At 33.8% G+C, this 19346-nt stretch overlaps 1 protein-coding gene across 1 annotated transcript in view; it reads right to left on the bottom strand.

Annotated features, from left to right (window-relative positions):
- Nucleotides 1-2007: 2007 nt before the first annotated feature.
- The window catches only part of LOC114337724 (chitin-binding domain protein cbd-1-like), a 48225-nt gene continuing 30886 nt past the window's right edge, over nucleotides 2008-19346 (bottom strand). Inside the window, exons 14-18 of the mRNA XM_050651020.1 lie at nucleotides 16067-16252; nucleotides 12877-12897; nucleotides 11323-11376; nucleotides 9864-9914; nucleotides 2008-7613 (exon numbers count right to left, since the gene is read on the bottom strand). Of these exons, the coding sequence (XP_050506977.1) occupies nucleotides 7441-7613; nucleotides 9864-9914; nucleotides 11323-11376; nucleotides 12877-12897; nucleotides 16067-16252 (485 nt within the window). The 3' untranslated portion in view covers nucleotides 2008-7440. The remainder of the gene's footprint in view (nucleotides 7614-9863; nucleotides 9915-11322; nucleotides 11377-12876; nucleotides 12898-16066; nucleotides 16253-19346) is intronic.

Below are 19346 nucleotides of genomic sequence, written 5' to 3'. Positions count from 1 at the left end.
ATAAGCTATAATGTGTGTAACTGAACCCATTAACGCCCAAATTTTTTTTCAGATTTCAAAATTATTACTGATACGACTGCGGACACTTTTACACGAATTATCACTAATCTTATTCTTAATAAGGAAGTTTTCATGACATTGATTTACAATCCTTGAATTTTTGTTTTAATTTGTTAAATAAAAAAAACACTGAATGTTTAATACATCTTGTTTAGTTGTAGTTTTTTGGCCTTAGCGCGCATTTTTTAGAAGAAGTAATTTTATTTTCTTTTAGATGTTGGAAGGATAAGTATTAGCTTAAGATCAAGTTTATGAGGTCGCCATCCTTGCCTCCAGCCTTCATCTTGGAAAAAGGGATGCAAAGGGTTTTGCGCAATATTTTTCTCGTAAACTAGCTGGTATACAGAAATGTTTATACATTATTTGTAGAAAATTAAATTGTCTACAACTTTACTCATATTATTTTTTATCGTAAAATAGAAAATAAAAAATTATGAACAAAAATAACTAATAATTTTTGAACAATTTTTTTGCACCTTTAACGTTTGGAGTTACTACAAATAAAATGGTATCTTTGGATGGTGCACTGATTGTAAAAAGCAATAGTTTTAAGTGCCTGGGATCGGTATTACAGAGTAATAAATGGAGAAATAGATGGAGATGCATGCAGTAGAATTAGGGCTGGATGGATGAAGTGGAAAGAAGCGAGTGGTGTGTTGTGTGACAGAAAAATACCAATGAAGCTGAAGGGAAAATTCTATAAAACACAGGGCTATGATGTACGGAACTGAATGTTGGGCAGTGAAAAGGAAAGAGGAACAACGAATGCATGTGGCAGAAATGAGAATGCTTAGATGGATGAGTGGAGTGACAGAGAAGGATAAAATTAAAAATGAGTATATTAGGTGAAGTCTAGGTGTGGCTGTGGCACCAATTGATGCCAAAATGAGAGAACATAGGTTGAGATGGTTTGGCCATGTTCAACGTCGAGACGCTAATCACCCAATACGAAGAATTGCTGAGGTGCAGATTCCTGGAAGGGGTAGGAGAGGAAGACCAAACAAGACGTGGAGGGAGACTATTAGGCAGGATATGTTGGTAAAGGGGATTAACATTTATATGATCCAAGATAGAATTGTATGGAGAAATGCAATTAGGGAAGCCGACCCCACATAGTGAGAAGGCAAAGAGAATGATTATGATGAAACTTTTTTTACAATCTTGCTTCCAGCTTTTTATCTTGATCTTCTTCACACTTACTCCTTAAAGGTGGATGTTATTCTAAAGTTATTCTACTGGGGATAATACGTAGAAATGACTTCAAAGTGTGACTCTTACGACTTTATAAGTCTATAGTCGCTACAGTGTTTCGGACGGTGTTTTTTTAGTAAAGTTATAAATTCAACCTCAACCATTTCTCTGGTATTTCCCCATTTGAGTACATACACATGATTGAAAAGCGTAACAAATATTATTTATCAGGGCCAATAGCTTTCCTGTTCTTTGCCAACTTTATAACATGCAGTACTTCCAGAGGCGGATCTGGGCATTTTCCTTCGGGGACTTCCGATGAAACACCAACGAAAACACATAAAAAATAAACTAAATAAAAGACATAAATAATAACTTATAAGCATTAGTCCTTATTTGTTTTTTCATTTCATATTTCTAAGTTGATTATTTAGATTCTCTATTTGTTTGTTGTTATCCTGTTATTTTTATTTTTGGTGATTTGGGACTTGACTTGATATCAGCTACTGAAGTGTAAAGCCCCCTCTTGTGTAGATATTTGTGAATATCATTTCGTGTTCTTGGCAGAACTGGTAACACCTATTGCCTCGTTCACTGCTTTGTTCAAGTCCACATTCTTGGTATATTTTTCATACTTTAACACAGTTAGATAATACCAAATAATTTTTAGGAGAACTGGTGCTGATTTGCAGATATATTTTTAGTACTTATTAAAATTTTAAATACTTATTAGGAATAAATAATAAACAAAATTAATGCATTTCTATCTCATCATTTATTTTTGTCTCAGATATATAACAAGATTAATATCAATCACATATAAAAATGCACGATGTTTACCATAAAAAAATAAAAACTTTGATGTATGACTTTAAACAAATGAACAATAATTATTCATAAAAGTAATAAATATTTTAAAACCGTTTTTCTGACAGTCCCGACTAATCGGTCGATAGAGTTATAGTACGCTCGGAAATCGGCTAGAAAATGTAAAGCAAATATAACAAAATTCAGTTTGGCAACATTGCGTGAATACCAAGTCTTCTAGGACATAAACAGAACCGTAATTTAGTCCAGAAAAATTAATATTTTTTTGTATCAACAGAAACGAGATGTTTTAACCAAATAATGCTTCAGATAGGGTGTAACGAAAATACAGGTCATAAATTAGATCACATATTTTAAGACCAAAAATAGTTCGAATGAACCTAATTTACCTTAGTACAAATATGCACATAAAAAAAGTTACAGCCCTTTGAAGTTACAAAATAAAAATCGATTTTTTCGAATATATCGAAAACTATTGGAGATTTTTTATTGAAAATGGACATGTGGCATTCTTATGGCAGGAACATCTTAAAAAAGAATTATAGTGAAATTTGTGCATTCCATAAAAATTTTATGGGGATTTTGTTCCCTTAAACACCCCCAAACTTTTGTGTACGTTCCAATTAAATTATTATTGTGGTACCATTAGTTCAATTCAATATTTCTATAACTTTTTTGCCTCTTAGTATTTTTTCGATAAGGCAGCTTTTATCGAGTTGCGGTTTCTTTTTTAATATGTTTACATAAAAATTTTATGGGGGTTTTGTTCCTTTAAACCCCCCAAATGTTTGTGTATGTTCCAATTAAGCTTTTACTGCGGTACCATCAGTTAAACACAGTGTTTTTATAACTTTTTTGCCTTTTTGTATTTTTTCGAGAAGGCACTTTTTATCAAGATATTACTTCTTTTTTAATATGGTTCAAAATATACCTAAAAATGTAAATTATAAATAAATTTTCATATTATTACCAAGTCTCCATAATCGTACTTGCCATATAAAAATATGTGGTGGATTTGACAAATATTCAAAATATCTCGATAAAAACTGACTTTTGGAAAAAGTACTAAGAGGCAAAAAAGTTTTTAAAATATTGTATTTAGCTAATGGTACTACAATAATAATTAAATTGGAACGTACACAAAAGTTTGGGGGGGGGGGGTATAAAAGAACAAAACCCTCATAAAATGTTTATGGGGTGTCCAAATTTCACTATAATTTTTTCATAAGATACTACTATCATAAGAATGCCACATGTCTATTTTCAATAAAAGATCTCTAATAGTTTTCGATATATTGGAAAAAATCGATTTTTTTTTGTAATTTCAAAGGGCTGTAACTTTTTTTATGTGCACATTTGTACTTATGTGCACACATAAGGTAAGTTAGGTTCAATCAAACTATTTTGGGTCCCAGAATATGTGATTAAATTTATGACCTGTATTTTTGTTACATCCTGTAATGTGCGAAATAATTTTCAATTCAGTTCCGCTAAAGGCCGCTACACACCTTTAGTTTGAACTGCACAGTTTCAACTAAACAATCGAACTATTCAGTTAAAACTTATGTGTGTAGGCAAAACTGAAGACTGTACAGTTCAATTGACAAATGAATTGAAATTTTATTAGATAAAACTGTTCAGTTAAAATTGTACATTCAAACTAAAACTGTGTAGTTGCTAGTTGGCATGTCATATAGCTGTGTATTTTGTTTGATAATTATAGGTGTGACTAAATCAAGCAAATGCAAATATGTTTTTTTATCAATTCTTAAATATTCGCACCAAATTCAATCAAAATTAACGCACCACCTTAAAAATGAGACATTTTTGATGTTTCGTATTTCCTAAATCTGTTGTCCGATTTGAGTGATTTTTTTAGTATATTACAGCTTTATTTTTCAAGAATATCAATGTAATAATTTTATTACTAAAAAGGTAAGTGTCATTGTATACCGGGTGTAAAAATGATAGCGTGTTTTTTCCTCAAAGTTTGGAACACCCTGTGGAAAACTCTAGCATATATAAAATATTAAAATTAAAACCCAACTGTAGCCTTAAGCCACGGTTTGTTAGAACAGTGAGCGACGCACAACTCACAGTCAGTCGAACGCCGCGCACGTCAGTCCAAATCAAAGGAATGGCTTCTGTATGTTAACGGATTGTTAGGTTCTGCTTAGCTGCGCGCTCTGAAGACCGACAGCAGTGTACATACGTCGACGGTGTGCGCTGGAATCAACTGCGATTTGATTTGGACGCAAACGTTCAGCTGAACTCACAGTGTACAACGTGGTGATGTAAACTAATTTTATTCAAACAAAAATAAGTTTGCATGATTTGACATATTTTTAATTGCACAAAGTAAATGAAAAAGTCACTTGTATTAAATTGATATTATTAGTATTTAATTGCTATTTAGATTAATTGGTATTATTTCTATTATTTATTAAACTGAAGCATGCATTATAATAAAACTACGTTTGTACAAAATAAAGTGTATCGTTATTATTCAACAAATGGCACAATTTTGTCTTGCCATTATCCCTGATCCCTATTTTAAAGTATGCTTTGAATATCTCATTTTTTATTATTCTATTCGCGTATTTTTAAATATGTACGTAGTTCTCTGTCAATTGACCTGTTTTCAGGTCAATTATTTGGGGAAATATTCAAAGAGAAAAGCAGCTTGCATTTAACAAAAAGTACCCACTATAAACCTTTCCCTTTCAGTAGTGCGTTTCAAAGACACCATGTGCCTCACAGGAACCCAACATCTAATTTCTATTACTATTGTATTAGACGATTTATTACTCTTTTTACACTTTTATAATACTATATTGTGAGCACCGAAAAAAAAAGTAAATGTCAAAAACAGAAATTTCTCATTAACGAGCGAATTAAAAATGGGACGAGAGGAACGAACCGCTTTGATTGAAAAACTTGTTAAAAAGTCGGAAACATAATCGACATTGGCTCAAAAATCAGGTGATCCACATGTTTTTTTAAAGTGTTGCTTCCACAGTATCGAGATTTCCTACGATTGAAAAGGCAAGAATAAAAGCTGAAGTAATGCATATTGTTTGGCGATATGAAATTGAGCTGGCTGCAAATGAATTAGGTACATGAATTGGTTCCTATTACAACAAATAATTCTTGTGAAATTCTTTGGAAATAAATGTAGGATCTCATTTGTTTGAATTTTCGCCAGAATCAATTAATAACAATGTAGAAATGTAAGATACAATTATAATATACTTTACATTTTTAAGAAGTTTTCTGTTTTTTACTTAAACACATATTTTTATTTTTTCTCTAAATAAAAAAAAACCTAATTCAAAGTTATGCTTAATTTTTCTTCTCCAGAAATCGGATGTTGTCTTCTGTTGTAGGGTTTTTTAGTAATATTATCCCTTATAAATGGTAATACATTTTCAAATAAATATCTGGAAATTCTAAAATATTCTCGAAATTTTTTCTCGTTCTGAAACAATTTTCTTTTGACTATTAATATAAATGCACCTTCTGTATTACGACATGAAAACATTTAGTTTACATTTTTATTTCTTTTATTTAAATTTAATATTATTATCTCTTCTTCCTCCTCCTTTTCTAGGAGTAATAAAATTATTGCCTTGATTGTGTCAGAATTTGTTTTTCTACGTACACCCTCCGTGAGAATAAACGTCAAACTCAAACTATTTTGAGATCGACAGAAGACAGAATAATATGCTAACAAACCGACTTACTCAAATCTGCCGTGCGTCGAGTACAACAGATTCTGCTGTACCCGTATGCCGTGCGTCGCTCACTGTTCTAACAAACCATGGCTTTAGGCTTTCTTAATATTATGCTTTTTGACTAATTCACTTATGTTGGATAATAAAAAAGTTAGGTACTTTAACAACTAGCAATGTTTTTCATCAATACAGGGTGTTTCTAAATAAATGCGACAACATTTACGGGGTAATTCTACATGAAAAAATAATGACCTTTTGCTTTATAAACATATGTCTGCAAATGCTTTGTTTCCGAGATACGGGATCTTGAATTTTTTCTTACAAACTGACGATTTATTTATTGCTCTAAACTGGTTGAGATATGCAAATGAAATTTGCATACAATTAAGAATTTTATATTCACCATTGGCGTGTATATGGGTATAAACATTTTAAATACATCCCGTATGCACGCCAATGGTGAATATAAAATTTTTAATTATATGTCAAAAATGCGCAATAATTGCTTCTTAAAAACTACCAAATTTCATATGCATATCTCAACCGGTTTTAGAGCAATAAATAAATCGCCAGTTTGTAAGAAAAAATTCAACATCCCGTATCTCGGAAACAAAGCATTTGCGGACATATGCTTATAAAACAAACGGTCATTATTTTTTCATGCAGAATTACCCCTTAACATTTGTCGCACTTATTTAGAAACACCCTGTATTTTATGAAAAACATGGCTAGTTGTTAAAGTACCCAACTTTTTTATTATCTCACGTAAGCGAATGAATCGAAAAGCAAAATGTTAATAAAGTCTAAGGCTACAGTTAAGTTTTAATTTCAATATTTTAAATATGCTAGAATATTCCACAGGGTGTTCCAAACTTCGAAGAAAAAACCCACTATCATTTTTATACCCGGTATACAATGACACTTACCTCTTTAGCAATAATATTATTACGCCGATATTCTTGAAGAACAAAGCTATATTATACTAAAAAAATCACTCAAATCAGACAACAGGTTTAGGAAATATGAGTCATCAAAAATGTCCCATTTTTAAGGTGGTGCTTTAATTTTGATGCTTAGTGTAGTTATTATAGTCTTTTGGAGCAATGCTGAGCTCTTTCAGTAAATTATCATGTGAATATTGTTGTCTTTTTAATAAACAATGTTTACAACACTTTTTTTTTGTTTTCTCTTTCCCAAAATGCATAATAGATTAATAATTGCTACAGCATCATCCGATGAAACCATGGTGACTCTACTGGTAACATGTGACTTCAACCGAAAAATTATTTCAACTGATAAAACTGAACGTGTGTAGACCATATGGATGTCACTTTTAACTGAACAGTTCGAACTGTGCAATTAAAACTGAAGGCTGCCTTAATGAGCTTACTTTTTTTACCCTTAAAAGTATAAAAAAACGTTTAATTTCTCTTGTATGGTATTTATCATCTAAGTATTTTAACTGTACCTACTAATATCCAATTATTTACTGTAAGCCCTAAAATGACTAATTTACAATGGTTAATGGGATAGTAAAATATCTTATCTATAAAGCGGCTTCTCCAATAACATTGATACCGCCACTTTATTGCATATTCTGACCAATTTCCGTTTCGACTATACCTATCTAACACTGGTTTTCTGAATAACTGCAGCTATTGATAACCGGGTTCCAAATGGTTCCAGTTGGACAATTAAATAAGAACGCCTGGCCGTTAGCGCATTCATAATATTGCCTACAATTGTCAGGATTAGGTATAAAGGTTCCGTTTGGTTTACCTTCGCATACATTAGACGGTGCTAAAACATACAAAAAATTTTAAAATAATGGCAACTATTATAACAATTTGTTGGAACAGTGAGAAACTCGATGAGAAATGGTTTAATTTGTTGACTCCCTCTTCCTTTATCCACGCTTGGGACCGGCAACTGCATTGTTGGACAACTAACGAAATTACAATTCTCTGTTACGCAGGCGAAGCAATATTGATAGCCCAAAATAAAGATAGTCTTCAAAGACTAGTTCACAAATTTCAATAGTAAAGAACGAAGTAAAGAACCGATAAAATATAAACTAGAACTAGATGGAGTTGTACATGGAGAGTAAATTGAACAAGTAATGAAAATAAAATAAATACTATACCTACTTATAACTAGAGATTACTCTGTCCAGCTGTAGAGACTCTAAAGGAGAAGTAAGAGATCAAGCACAAAGAGCAAATAGATTAGCAGGATGTCTTAATAACACTATATGAAGGGTACAGGAAAAGCAGGTGTTATGTCAAAATAATAAGTTTCGAGAAAAGTGGTTTTAAATGTTAAGACTCTCTGGTGTTCGTTTATTATTTATGCACTGACGAAAACTCGTTTATTTACTAAATTTTCTGGAATTACAGCGATGGCATCAGCCTATGTGTACACATGACATAGCACTTTTTTCGCCGGGACCGCTCAGACTTGCCACCTTCTTAGCCTGACTAGATAAATTAAAATATGTCGTTATTCCTGACTGAACACGTTAATAGCGGTGATTGATTTATAGAATGGTAGGCGAGATCGCTGGCAAACAGAGGGGACCAGAAACCCATTGACATAGCACCTTCTTTGCCTGTAAGTACCCTCGATATGGTATACCCGATACATTAATTGTGAGAGGGAACAATCTCTAAAACCAATAAAATACCAATAATTTAAATATTAGGTTTATAATATTCGCGGTGTGCAAGTACTTGGAAGGGATACGCGAAACGATCGTGCGCGAATAGCGGAGAAAAATTGCAACTTTCTTAAATAATTCATATTGTCAATTGAAATTGTCAAATTGACGTACATTTCATACCTATTGTCATTTAAGAAGAAAAATTATATATTGCTCCACAATATTGATATGATATGCAATTATTATATAAAGGTAAATTTAATTAATTGTACAAACTGGAACATGAAGTAAAAACCACTTCTATGTGAAAGGTATATTTACTAAAAAATTTTTAAAATCCCAATGGATTCAATAAAATGAGTTCATCAGAACATTTTCAAACCTATCGGCCCATCATCAGTGAATTTGAATACTTGCAAAATAGCCCCAGAACCAAACAATGGTTGTGATTATAAATAAATCTACATTATGTTAAAATAAAATTAAAAAGGCTAAACGCCGATGTTCAGGGATTAAACCTGTGGAAACATGGTGAAACTCTGACTACTGCAGTAGTCATCGTTGACCGAAGATGGTTGATTGGGTCCTCGGGTAGATGATAAATTCACTGATGATGGACGGATAGGTTTGAAAACGTTCTGATGAACTCATTTTATTGAATCCATTGGGATTTTAAAAATTTTTTAGTAAATATACCTTTTACATAGAAGTGGTTTTTGCTTCATGTTCCAGTTTGTTTAACTATAAGGTATACAGCCAACCCAGGAAACTAGCCCTTTTTAGTTTAATTAATTGTATTTTGCTTGCAGTACTGCATTTTAATAACTAATTTTATTTACTACATACAATTATTAACGTTTTAATAACATAACCTAAATCTTATTTTTTCTTCTTATTATTTTTTTGACTATGGCCTTGACAATTATCCAGTAACCAGGACCATATGATTGGCCAATATAATTAAAAGTGCGAATAAAAGTGCAGAGCGTAGAAACCAGGTGTCGCTTTTCCGAACTTGCACGGTCCCAATAATGTCCAGTTACCTCCCCTGAAAGATGCTTAAGCGCTACTTCAATCCAATTTTGACCGATGGAGAGAAGATTAAGAAAGTAAGACAGATCCGCACTACCTTAGCTTACTGGCCAAACCTGATGGACTTAAACGTCCCCGTGAGATTTGTTCAGCCCTTAATCGAATCATAACAAACTGCGGAAGATGCGCCGACTCCCTCTATAAACGTTTTGATTTCCACTCAGGAAATTGTTCCCAAAAAAGATTATTTTAAAAAATTCTGCAAAAATGTAAAACTAAGCTGTTATAGGTTGTCAACCTAATGAAAACTTGGTTATACATTCAACGAAAAATTTTAAATTTCAAATAATGATACGTACCTGATGTGGTAACAGATGTGGTAGCTGTGACAGGAGGAGCTGTAGTTTTAGCTGAAATTAAAATGGATAAATAGTTAGTTTAATAAGTAGTAATCGAATACAACAAACATTCTATACGATCATTATCAGATTTAGCCATACGGCCCACACTTCCTCTAAGGGGAAAATTCAGACAATTAGAGTATCAAAAGTATTGAGCTGTGGTGTGACTCTTTCTGTGTTATCGAGTCCTAGGTGACTTGATACGTCGGAGTATCTCCCAAAAATGTTGGTATTCATCTGGACGTCGATAGTAGCACAGCATTATACACAACTGTCTTATAAAGATGTTCATTTAGATCCAGCTTTTCCATTTTTTAACTGATGAAAACATTATGGGTTATACAGCCAAAGAAGATGATGATATGAAACAATTTTTACGTGTGTCTAGGCATTTCGAATAATTCTCGGTAGAAAAATAATCATCTGTAATATGTAACTTATAAGCTTGTGACAGCTTAACAAGACCCGACCTAATAGAAGACATGAAAAACCTAGATATACCAATGAAACTTATAAAACTTACGAAAATGACAATGGAAGGATCGACTGCAGCAATAATTACAGATAACGGTATCACCAAAAATATAGAAATAGCAAGTGGAGTACAACAAGGTGACTCTCTATCAACGTCATTATTTAATGTCGCAATAGAAGGAACAATAAGAGCTATAGAAATAAAAGGTACAAAATTATAACATCGACGTCGCAACTTGTGGCGTATGCTGACGACATAGCATTAATTAGCAGAAACCTGAACAGTTTAAAGGAAGAATTAACGAAGTTATGCAAGCAAGCATCCAAAAGGGGTTTAGAAATAAATCAAAACAAAACAAAATCATGTACCTAATATGCTCAAGAAAAAATCCAGTTAATGTGACAAGTTTAAATATTGGTGAATATGAGTTTGAAAAGGTAGAACACTTTAAATATCTTGAAGTCTCAGTTAATGGAACTAATGATAGAAGCATCGTAATCAGTGAAAGAATCCAGGCAGGAAACAGAGAATACTGGAAATACAATCACTTCCTCAAACTCAGAATACTAAACTGAAAATTTACAAAGCAGCAATTAGACCAGTAATCACAAAAATATGGTGCTGAAGTAATGTGTCTGACCCAGAAAGAGGAAGAAAGATTGAGGATCCTAGAGAGGAAAATAATTCGGAGGATAGCAGGCCCACTAAACTTAGGTAATAATGAATTTAGAAAACTGATAATGAATTTAGAAAATTGTAGAAGATGCCAAGTCACACAACCAATTGTAAAACCAAAATATTAATGCGGATTGATTCACCCCGACAAACGAATCGGAATAGCCCAAAGAGGGCGGCAATCGCCCCGCTAGGAGTGTGAATGCCATGATGATGAATATGTAACTACTTTTGGGTCCTTTAAATATTCAAAGAAGTTTTACTAACCTGGACTTGCAGTTTCAGGCTGTAAAGTCGTTACTGGAGCGGCTGTCGTTGTATCTGAAATTAAAAAAATAAACTTTGTAAAATAAATAACAATGATATCACTATATAAGTAATATAAATATACAGGGTGTCCCAGACTAATTTAGCCACGCTATATTTCTTAAACGAATAGAGATTTTCGAATGGGACAAAAACTGATATATTCTACTTGTAATACACTTTAATATAGCGTACAAAAAAAATCATCCCCTAAATATTCATCCCTTAGTTACAACCCCTAACTTTAATTTTGTTATTAGCACCCTGTATATTTTTTTATAGTTTTGGATGTGGTCTTTTATCGTCTATTCAACACATTTTTTGAAAATAAAATCGGTACGTAAATAACCAAGAAACTATCAGTTTATTTTTGTTAATTGTGTGTCCCAGACTAATTTATCCAGGCTATATTTCTTAAACAAATAGAGATTTTCGAATGGGACAAAAACTGATCTATGCCCTACTCCACGAATATACGACTGTGTTGGATTATTTTGACAACGATTATTTAATTGTGCAAAATATGAAGAACGAAAAGAAATTGCAAATTACATTGCTGTTTATTTGAATAATTATTATTAGAGCCATTTACTTTCGTACTTCTTATGTTGCACATAACACTGAAATATTCGTTGTCGCGATAATCCAAAACAGTCGTATGTTGGTGGAATGAACCATATTCCATTTGTAATACACTTTCATATGGCGTAGAAAAAATTCATCCCCTAAATATTCATCCCTAACTTACAGGGTGCCATTAAAAAAAATAAAGTTAGGGGTTGTAACTAAGGGATAAATATTTAGGGGATAATTTTTTTTCTACGCCATATTAAAGTGTATTACAAATGTAATAGATCAGTTTTTGTCCCATTCGAAAATCTCTATTCATTTAAGAAAAAATATAGCCGGGATAAATTAGTCTGGGACACCTAATTAACAAAACTAAACTGATATTTTCTTGGTTATTTACGAACCGATTTTATTTTCAAAAAATGTTTTGAATAGACGATAGTAGACCACATCCAAAACTACAAAAAATATACAGGGTGCTATTAAAAAAATTAAAGTTAGGGGTTTTAAGTAAGGGATGAATATTTAGAGGATGATTTTTTTCTACGTCATATTAAATTGTATTACAAGTAGAATAGACCACTTTTTGTCCCATTCAAAAATCTCTATTCGTTTAAGAGATATAGCGTGGCTAAATTAGTCTGGGACACCCTGTATACATATATCACACCATTTTTATCTATCTCTAATCCAGAATCTCGTTGACTTTACAAATAATATTCTTGATAATTTATTTTATTTAATTTTAGAAATAAAAAAATATTCTAGTTTGGACCATTTTTTGATATTAATATCATTTCAAAAGTAACTGGATTTTCCAAAGACTTTCGATTAGTTTTAATGATTAGATATTTTGATAAAATATGGTATTTATTTTAAGTAGATTTGTCATAGGTAATTCTAAACCTTTTTTTATTTTATACGGTAGGTACTTGTTTTACTTACCAACTGGTGAAGGTGTCACAGCTGTAACAAGAAAATAAAAATAACCAATTTGGAGGTGTAAACATATCAAATACTGGCCAGTTGGTTGCTTAAGCCAGTGCCAATAAAACACAAACACACACAAAAATATCAAATATATGTAGTATGTAAACAACAACAGCAACAACAATATAATATACAAGAACGAATGAAATATTTATTATGTCCACTGTCATCAACGTTTGACTTGATGCAGAAAACGGCAGCATTGAGTGGCATAAAGGCATAATGTAGTATTCAGCGATGAATCTCTATTTGGTTTAGGAATGCATGATGATCGTAAGATGATAAGACACCGACGTGAAGAGCGACGAGATAACGGGTTTGCTCTTGAGAGGCATGTGCACAGGAGAGTAAAGGCAAGCGTCCACAGACCCGCATCGTACGCATCGGACGCATCGTACGCAACGGATTTTAGTTTGCCTTGTACAGAAACTTATGTAACCGCGTCCACTGATCCGCATCGTACGGATCGCATTATCGATTGTCAAACTAAAATCCGTTGCGTACGATGCGGGTCTGTGGACGCTTGACTTTAGAGCATTTTTAGAGTAATGGTTTGGGGGTTATTGCCTATGATACGATCGCCACTTGTGTTTAATCGGGGTAGTATGATAGCTGCACGTTGTGTTGATGACATCTCAAGGCACTTATTTATTACGTTGCTGCTCCGTGTAATTGCTCCACATAGTGGATATGTTCGGGCTCCCGGAGTGGCACTCGCCCTCGGCGATCCAATCGGTGGCGGTTTATATGTATTCATTGGAGTAGTTACACGGAGCACAGACCACCAACGTAATAAATACGTGCCTTTAGTTAAACCTCTTTACAGCTTTATCTAGACGGCCGTCGACACGTCCTTTTTCAGCAAGACATCGCGCGTCCACATATTGCTCGTCGAACTATGGACTTTCTCAAAAAGCTGGCGTTAATATTTTGCCATGGCCACCCCGTTCACCGGATTTAAATCCTATCGAACATCACCGAGCAGAAAAGAACATAAAAGTAGATAAGGAACAAACGATGAATACAGAGCGTTATCGAGAGAAATCAGAGAACAGTGCCGCAAAGATAAAGCTGATTACATCTCTCAAATATGCAGAGAGATAAAGGAACATGGCTATCGAAATGAACCGAGGGACTTATTCCAGAAGATCAAACTCCCTACCAGAGAATTTATACCTCAAACATGGTCTGTAATAGATAAGGAAGGTAATTTAAACACCGATAGTGATGAAATATTGGAAACATGGCGAAACTACTGTGGCGAGCTATATAAAAATAACGAGGTATCAGCAGAAAATCAGTGGCCTTCTGACTACTCTAGAGAACCTACTGTCTTACTGGCTGAAGTCAAAGATGCAATTAAATCACGAAAGAGAAATAAATCCCCTGGCATTTATTCAATACCATGTGAAATACTACAGTTACTAGGTGACAAAGGATTACATATATTCTATCTGTGTCGCTGTTTGGAATTCAGGAAAATGGCCATCTGATTGGTGTACCTCAATATATATCCCACTACACAAAAAAGGAACTACTACCAGATGTGAAAACTACCACACGCTGTCACTAATAACATATGCTAGTAAAATCTTGTTGCATATCATCAAAAACAGATTAAAAACCTATCTAAATTACCAAATACCTCAGGAACAAGCGGGGTTTGTAAAGGGTAAAGGTACAAGAGAACAAATCCTGAACCTAAGACAACTCATTGAAAAGTCTAGAGAATTTCAGGTACCTATGATTGTGTGCTTCGTTGACTACCAAAAGGCATTTGATTGTGTAAGCTGGATAAATCTGTGGTCAATTTTAATAAAAATGGGCGCACTAATGCACCTGGTGACACTTCTTAAAAATCTGTACCAGTCTAATATAGCGACAGTACGACTAGATCAGAAGTTCTCAAACCAATTCAAGACCGAGAGAGGTGTTAGACAAGGATGCGTGTTGTCACCTGATTTATTTAACATTTACGGTGAACATGTCATGAGGATGGTTTTAGAAGCTTTAAAATCTCCAATTTAAGATTTGCTGATGACACTACACTTCATGCGAAGAGATGAGTACGAAAGCAATAAAGTTGGTCTGAAAATCAATAAAGCTAATACAAAAATAATGGTGGTCGACAGATTCGACACTATTCAACTGACTAACATATTACAGGAATACCAGATAGTAAACACCTTTATCTATCTCGGGTCTAGTATAACTAACGATGGTAACTGTGAAGCAGAAGTTTGGAGACGTATTGGTATGGCAAAATATGCGATGAGTCGCCTAACTAAAGTTTGGAAAGATATCTCTCAAAATATCAAGATGAGACTGGTGAATGCCCTTGTATTCTCAATATTTCTATACGGAGCAGAGACTTGGACTCTTCGCGCATGCGAGCGCCAAAAAATTGATGCCTTTGAGATGTGGTGCTGGAGAAGAATGCTGCGCATATCTTGGACAGCTCATAGGACGAACGTTTCCATTCTAAACCAACTTAATATTAAAAAAAGGCTGTCCACAATATGTCTGCAACGAATTCTGCAATTATTGGTCACGTGGTTCGCAGAGGTGACGACAGTTTGGAGAGATTAATTGTTTCTGGAAATGTTCCCGGGAGAAGATCAAGAGGACGATCACCAACTAGATGGTCTGACCAAATAAAGCATTCAGCTGGAAACTCATTCTGCAAAGCTCTTAGAGCAGCTGAAGATAGGGACCAATGGTGAAACATTGTTAGGAATATTGGAAGAAATCACGATCCTCAGTAATGGGGAAACGACAAGAGAGAGAGAGAAAGAGAGAGAGAGAGAGAGAGAGAGAGAGAGAGAGAGAGAGAGAGAGAGAGAGAGAGAGAGAGAGAAAGAAAGCGAGAGAGAGAAAGAAAGCTCTGACTCTGACACAGTTAAACCATGAATTTCAAGTTGCTTGATGCCTAAACTTGTACAGGAGTGTATTCAGCTAAAGGGTCGCCAAACACATTACTATTTTTTTGGTTTACATGTTAATAAAAATTCTTGAAAACGTTATCGTTCTATTCTTGATGTAAGTCTACCATGCTAGTTTTAAGAAATTATTCCTTTTGGGTGTAACAGTTCTTATGTCACTGAGTAGATTAAATTACTTTCAGTTCTAAACATATAATACTTACAGCATTCTACATTATCCATGTAATCACAGGAACCCATTGATGGATTGAAGTACATATTTTCGGGGCAATTCTTTAGTGTTTTTTGACCATTGACACATCTGTAAAATTTACTACAATCATATGGGTAGACTATATTAGTTGAACCGGTCGCAGGACAAGCTGGATCAATAACTGTTGTGGGATTTTCTGAAATGGTGTACACAATATTGTTAAATACATAAAATATAAAAAATATTGAAATAGCTAGCAGCCCCTTCAAACACCATTCACGATACGATAATTTATCGAAACTATATTTTAATGGAATCGCGACATTCATCATAATATGGTATACTTAGGTCCTACACTAAACACATAGGAAAAAAAATCTCTTTTTACAGTGTACGTTGTACATACGCTTGTTTGATATTCGATTCGTTCGACCAAATACGAATCGTGTGAAGAATCGTAGATAAAAGCGCCACTGACGTTCGATTTGAATTTTGTATAGTATCACGGCATATAGTCCTGTCGCCAGGGGAGGTACAACGGCCTCCTTAATTCAGATGGACTTACCCAAGTTTTTTTTATGTATTTTGACCCGTAGAACACGAATTTTTTGGGTAACAGTTGATCCGAATGTCGATAAGATTGTTATAAACAAAGAAATTGAGGAATTACACCACAGCGATTTTTCGCAAAACAAAACATTTTTTTGTATTTTTTCGGTGATTCTCAGCAAAAAATGATCTTACAAGTTTTTTCGGAGGATGCATAGTTTTCGAGATAAACGTGGTTGAACTTTCAAAAAATCTAAAAAGTGCAATTTTTGAACCCGAATAACTTTTGATTAAAAAATAAAATAGCAATTCTGCTTACTGCATTTGAAAGTTAAAGTCAAATACTATCAGTTTTGATTATTTGCATTGCTAAAAATTAAGTTTTTATTTGTGAAACAAATCCATAAACACATAGTGTTTCCCGTGCCCAATACATGCGTTGTAAGAGGAAACAGTAGCGATCGACAGGTAGCGAAAATGCGTTCCAAGATTGCGGCTGTAATTTTGAATATTTTTTCGAGATATTTGGCACACGTATTCGTAATATAATAAGGAATGGCGATACAGAGCCCAATTTGAAAAATATATTAATATGTGGAAATTACTCTGTAATTAAATACTATATTTAAAAAACGAGCCTGTACCGCCATTAAGAAGAACAAAAAAATACACTTTCTTCAAATAAACTTTTTTATCCGATGGCTAGATTTTGTGCCATTTTGGAACTACTAATGAAATAAATGTAAGTGTATTTTTTTGTTCTTCTTAATGGCGGTACAGGCTCGTTTTTTAATATTGTATTTAATTACAGAGTAATTTCCACATATTAATATATTTTTCAAATTGGGCTCTGTATCGCCATTCCTTATTATATTACGAATACGTGTGCCAAATATCTCGAAAAAATATTCAAAATTACAGCCGCACTCTTGGAACCTACTCTTTCCTTCGCTATCGCTACTGTTTCCTCTTAATGTATTACGTAATATACGTAGAAATTGTCTGTATGCGCGCCTACTCGTTCGATTGCAAATGAGAAATGCATTGAAAACATCATTCAATCACTATGCGTTTATAGTTTTGTTTAACAATAAAAATATTAATTTTTAGCAATTAAAGTAATCAAAACCGATAGAATTTGACTTGAACTTTCAAATGCGGTAAGCAGAATTGCTATTTTATTTTTCAATCAAAAGTTATTCGGGTTCAAAAATTGCCATTTTTCGATTTTTTGAAAGTTCAACTGCGTTTATGTCGAAAACTATGCATCCTACGAAAAAACTTGTAAAAACATTTTTTGCTTAGAATGACACAAAAAATACAAAAAAATGTTTTGTTTTGCGAAAAATCGCTGTTATTATTCCTCAATTTCTTTGATTATAACCATCTTATCGACATCCAGATCGACTATTACCCAAAAAATTCGTGTTCTACGTGTCAAAATACATAAAAAAACTTGGGTAAGTCCATCTGAATTAAGGAGGCCGTTGTACCCCCACTGGCGACAGGACTAATACGTTTTGCAGTGACAAAATCATACGTAAATTTGGCCGTATCTGGTAAAATTTGCGAATGCGATCGGATCGTATGAACACTCTTCTTCTTTCTCATAATCCTTAGTGCCCTTCAGGGCGTCGGATGTCAGGTTCCGCCTTTTATCGTCTGAACACACACATTTAAAACTATGTGTCACTGAGCAATTTGATATTTTTATCGATTCGATCAAAAATTCGGGATGTAACAAACCGTTCAGTTTTGGTTTACTGCTATTTCAACTGGCAGTTGCATTTGTTGACTATGATCTTGATCCTCCAAATGTAATACTTATGGTTTTGAAATATGTATTTGGTCTATGTTTCTAATTTTTCACCAATTAGGCATTCCAAATCACGTGATATAATATGGCTGCTGGATGGCGAAACTGTCATCCATAGGCGTATCCAATGTTTAAACCACTTCATATTTAATTTGCTATCACAATTTCACAAATTTCGCTACACAATTAACAAAAAAACAAAACCAAACAGGATATTCTTTACAAATTTGTCAATATTCAATGTAAACATTAGATACGCCATGACCACCCCCCTTAACTATGTCTATGGGCATGTCAGTTTAGCCATCCACCGACCACCACTGACAGTTCATTGGAATCCCTAATTGAATAGAAAAAAGATTGTCTAATATATATTTTGTCTTCTTCTTTTTGTATAGACACGACCCTCTGTTTTTTCAATGTGCCTGGAATAAGTTGCTGTTTCATCGTTTTCGTGGTCTTTGCACTGATCGTCTTTCTGTTGGGGAACGGTCTCTCGCCGTCCTTACTACTATTTATTGTCATTCGGCTTATGTGGTCATTCCATTCTATTCTTCTGTTTCTTACCCAGTTATTAATGTTATTCACCTTGCTTCTAGTAAGTTGTCGTTTCATAGTTTTCGTGGTCTTTCAACTGATCGTCTTCCTATTGGGGAACCATTTCTCGCTGTCCTTACTATATTTATGTTATCATTTGTCTTATGTGCTCATTCCATTCTACTCTTCAGTTTCTTACCCAGTTATTAATGTTCTCCGCCTTGCATCTCCGTCGTATATATGTACTAACTCTGTTCCATAGTGCCTTAAGACTGTTTTAGACCATGCCCTGGAATCTTATATGAACAAACTGGGGAATTTCCCCCATCACTTTCACTACGGTCAGCTAATAAAGAGAAATGACAGCCTATCTCGCTCACGAAGACTT

Source organism: Diabrotica virgifera, chromosome 5, assembly GCF_917563875.1.
Source record: "Diabrotica virgifera virgifera chromosome 5, PGI_DIABVI_V3a".
Classification (NCBI taxonomy): Eukaryota; Metazoa; Arthropoda; class Insecta; order Coleoptera; family Chrysomelidae; genus Diabrotica; species Diabrotica virgifera.
Note: the sequence above shows the minus strand (reverse complement) of the source record. Positions and strands in the feature narration are given on the sequence as shown.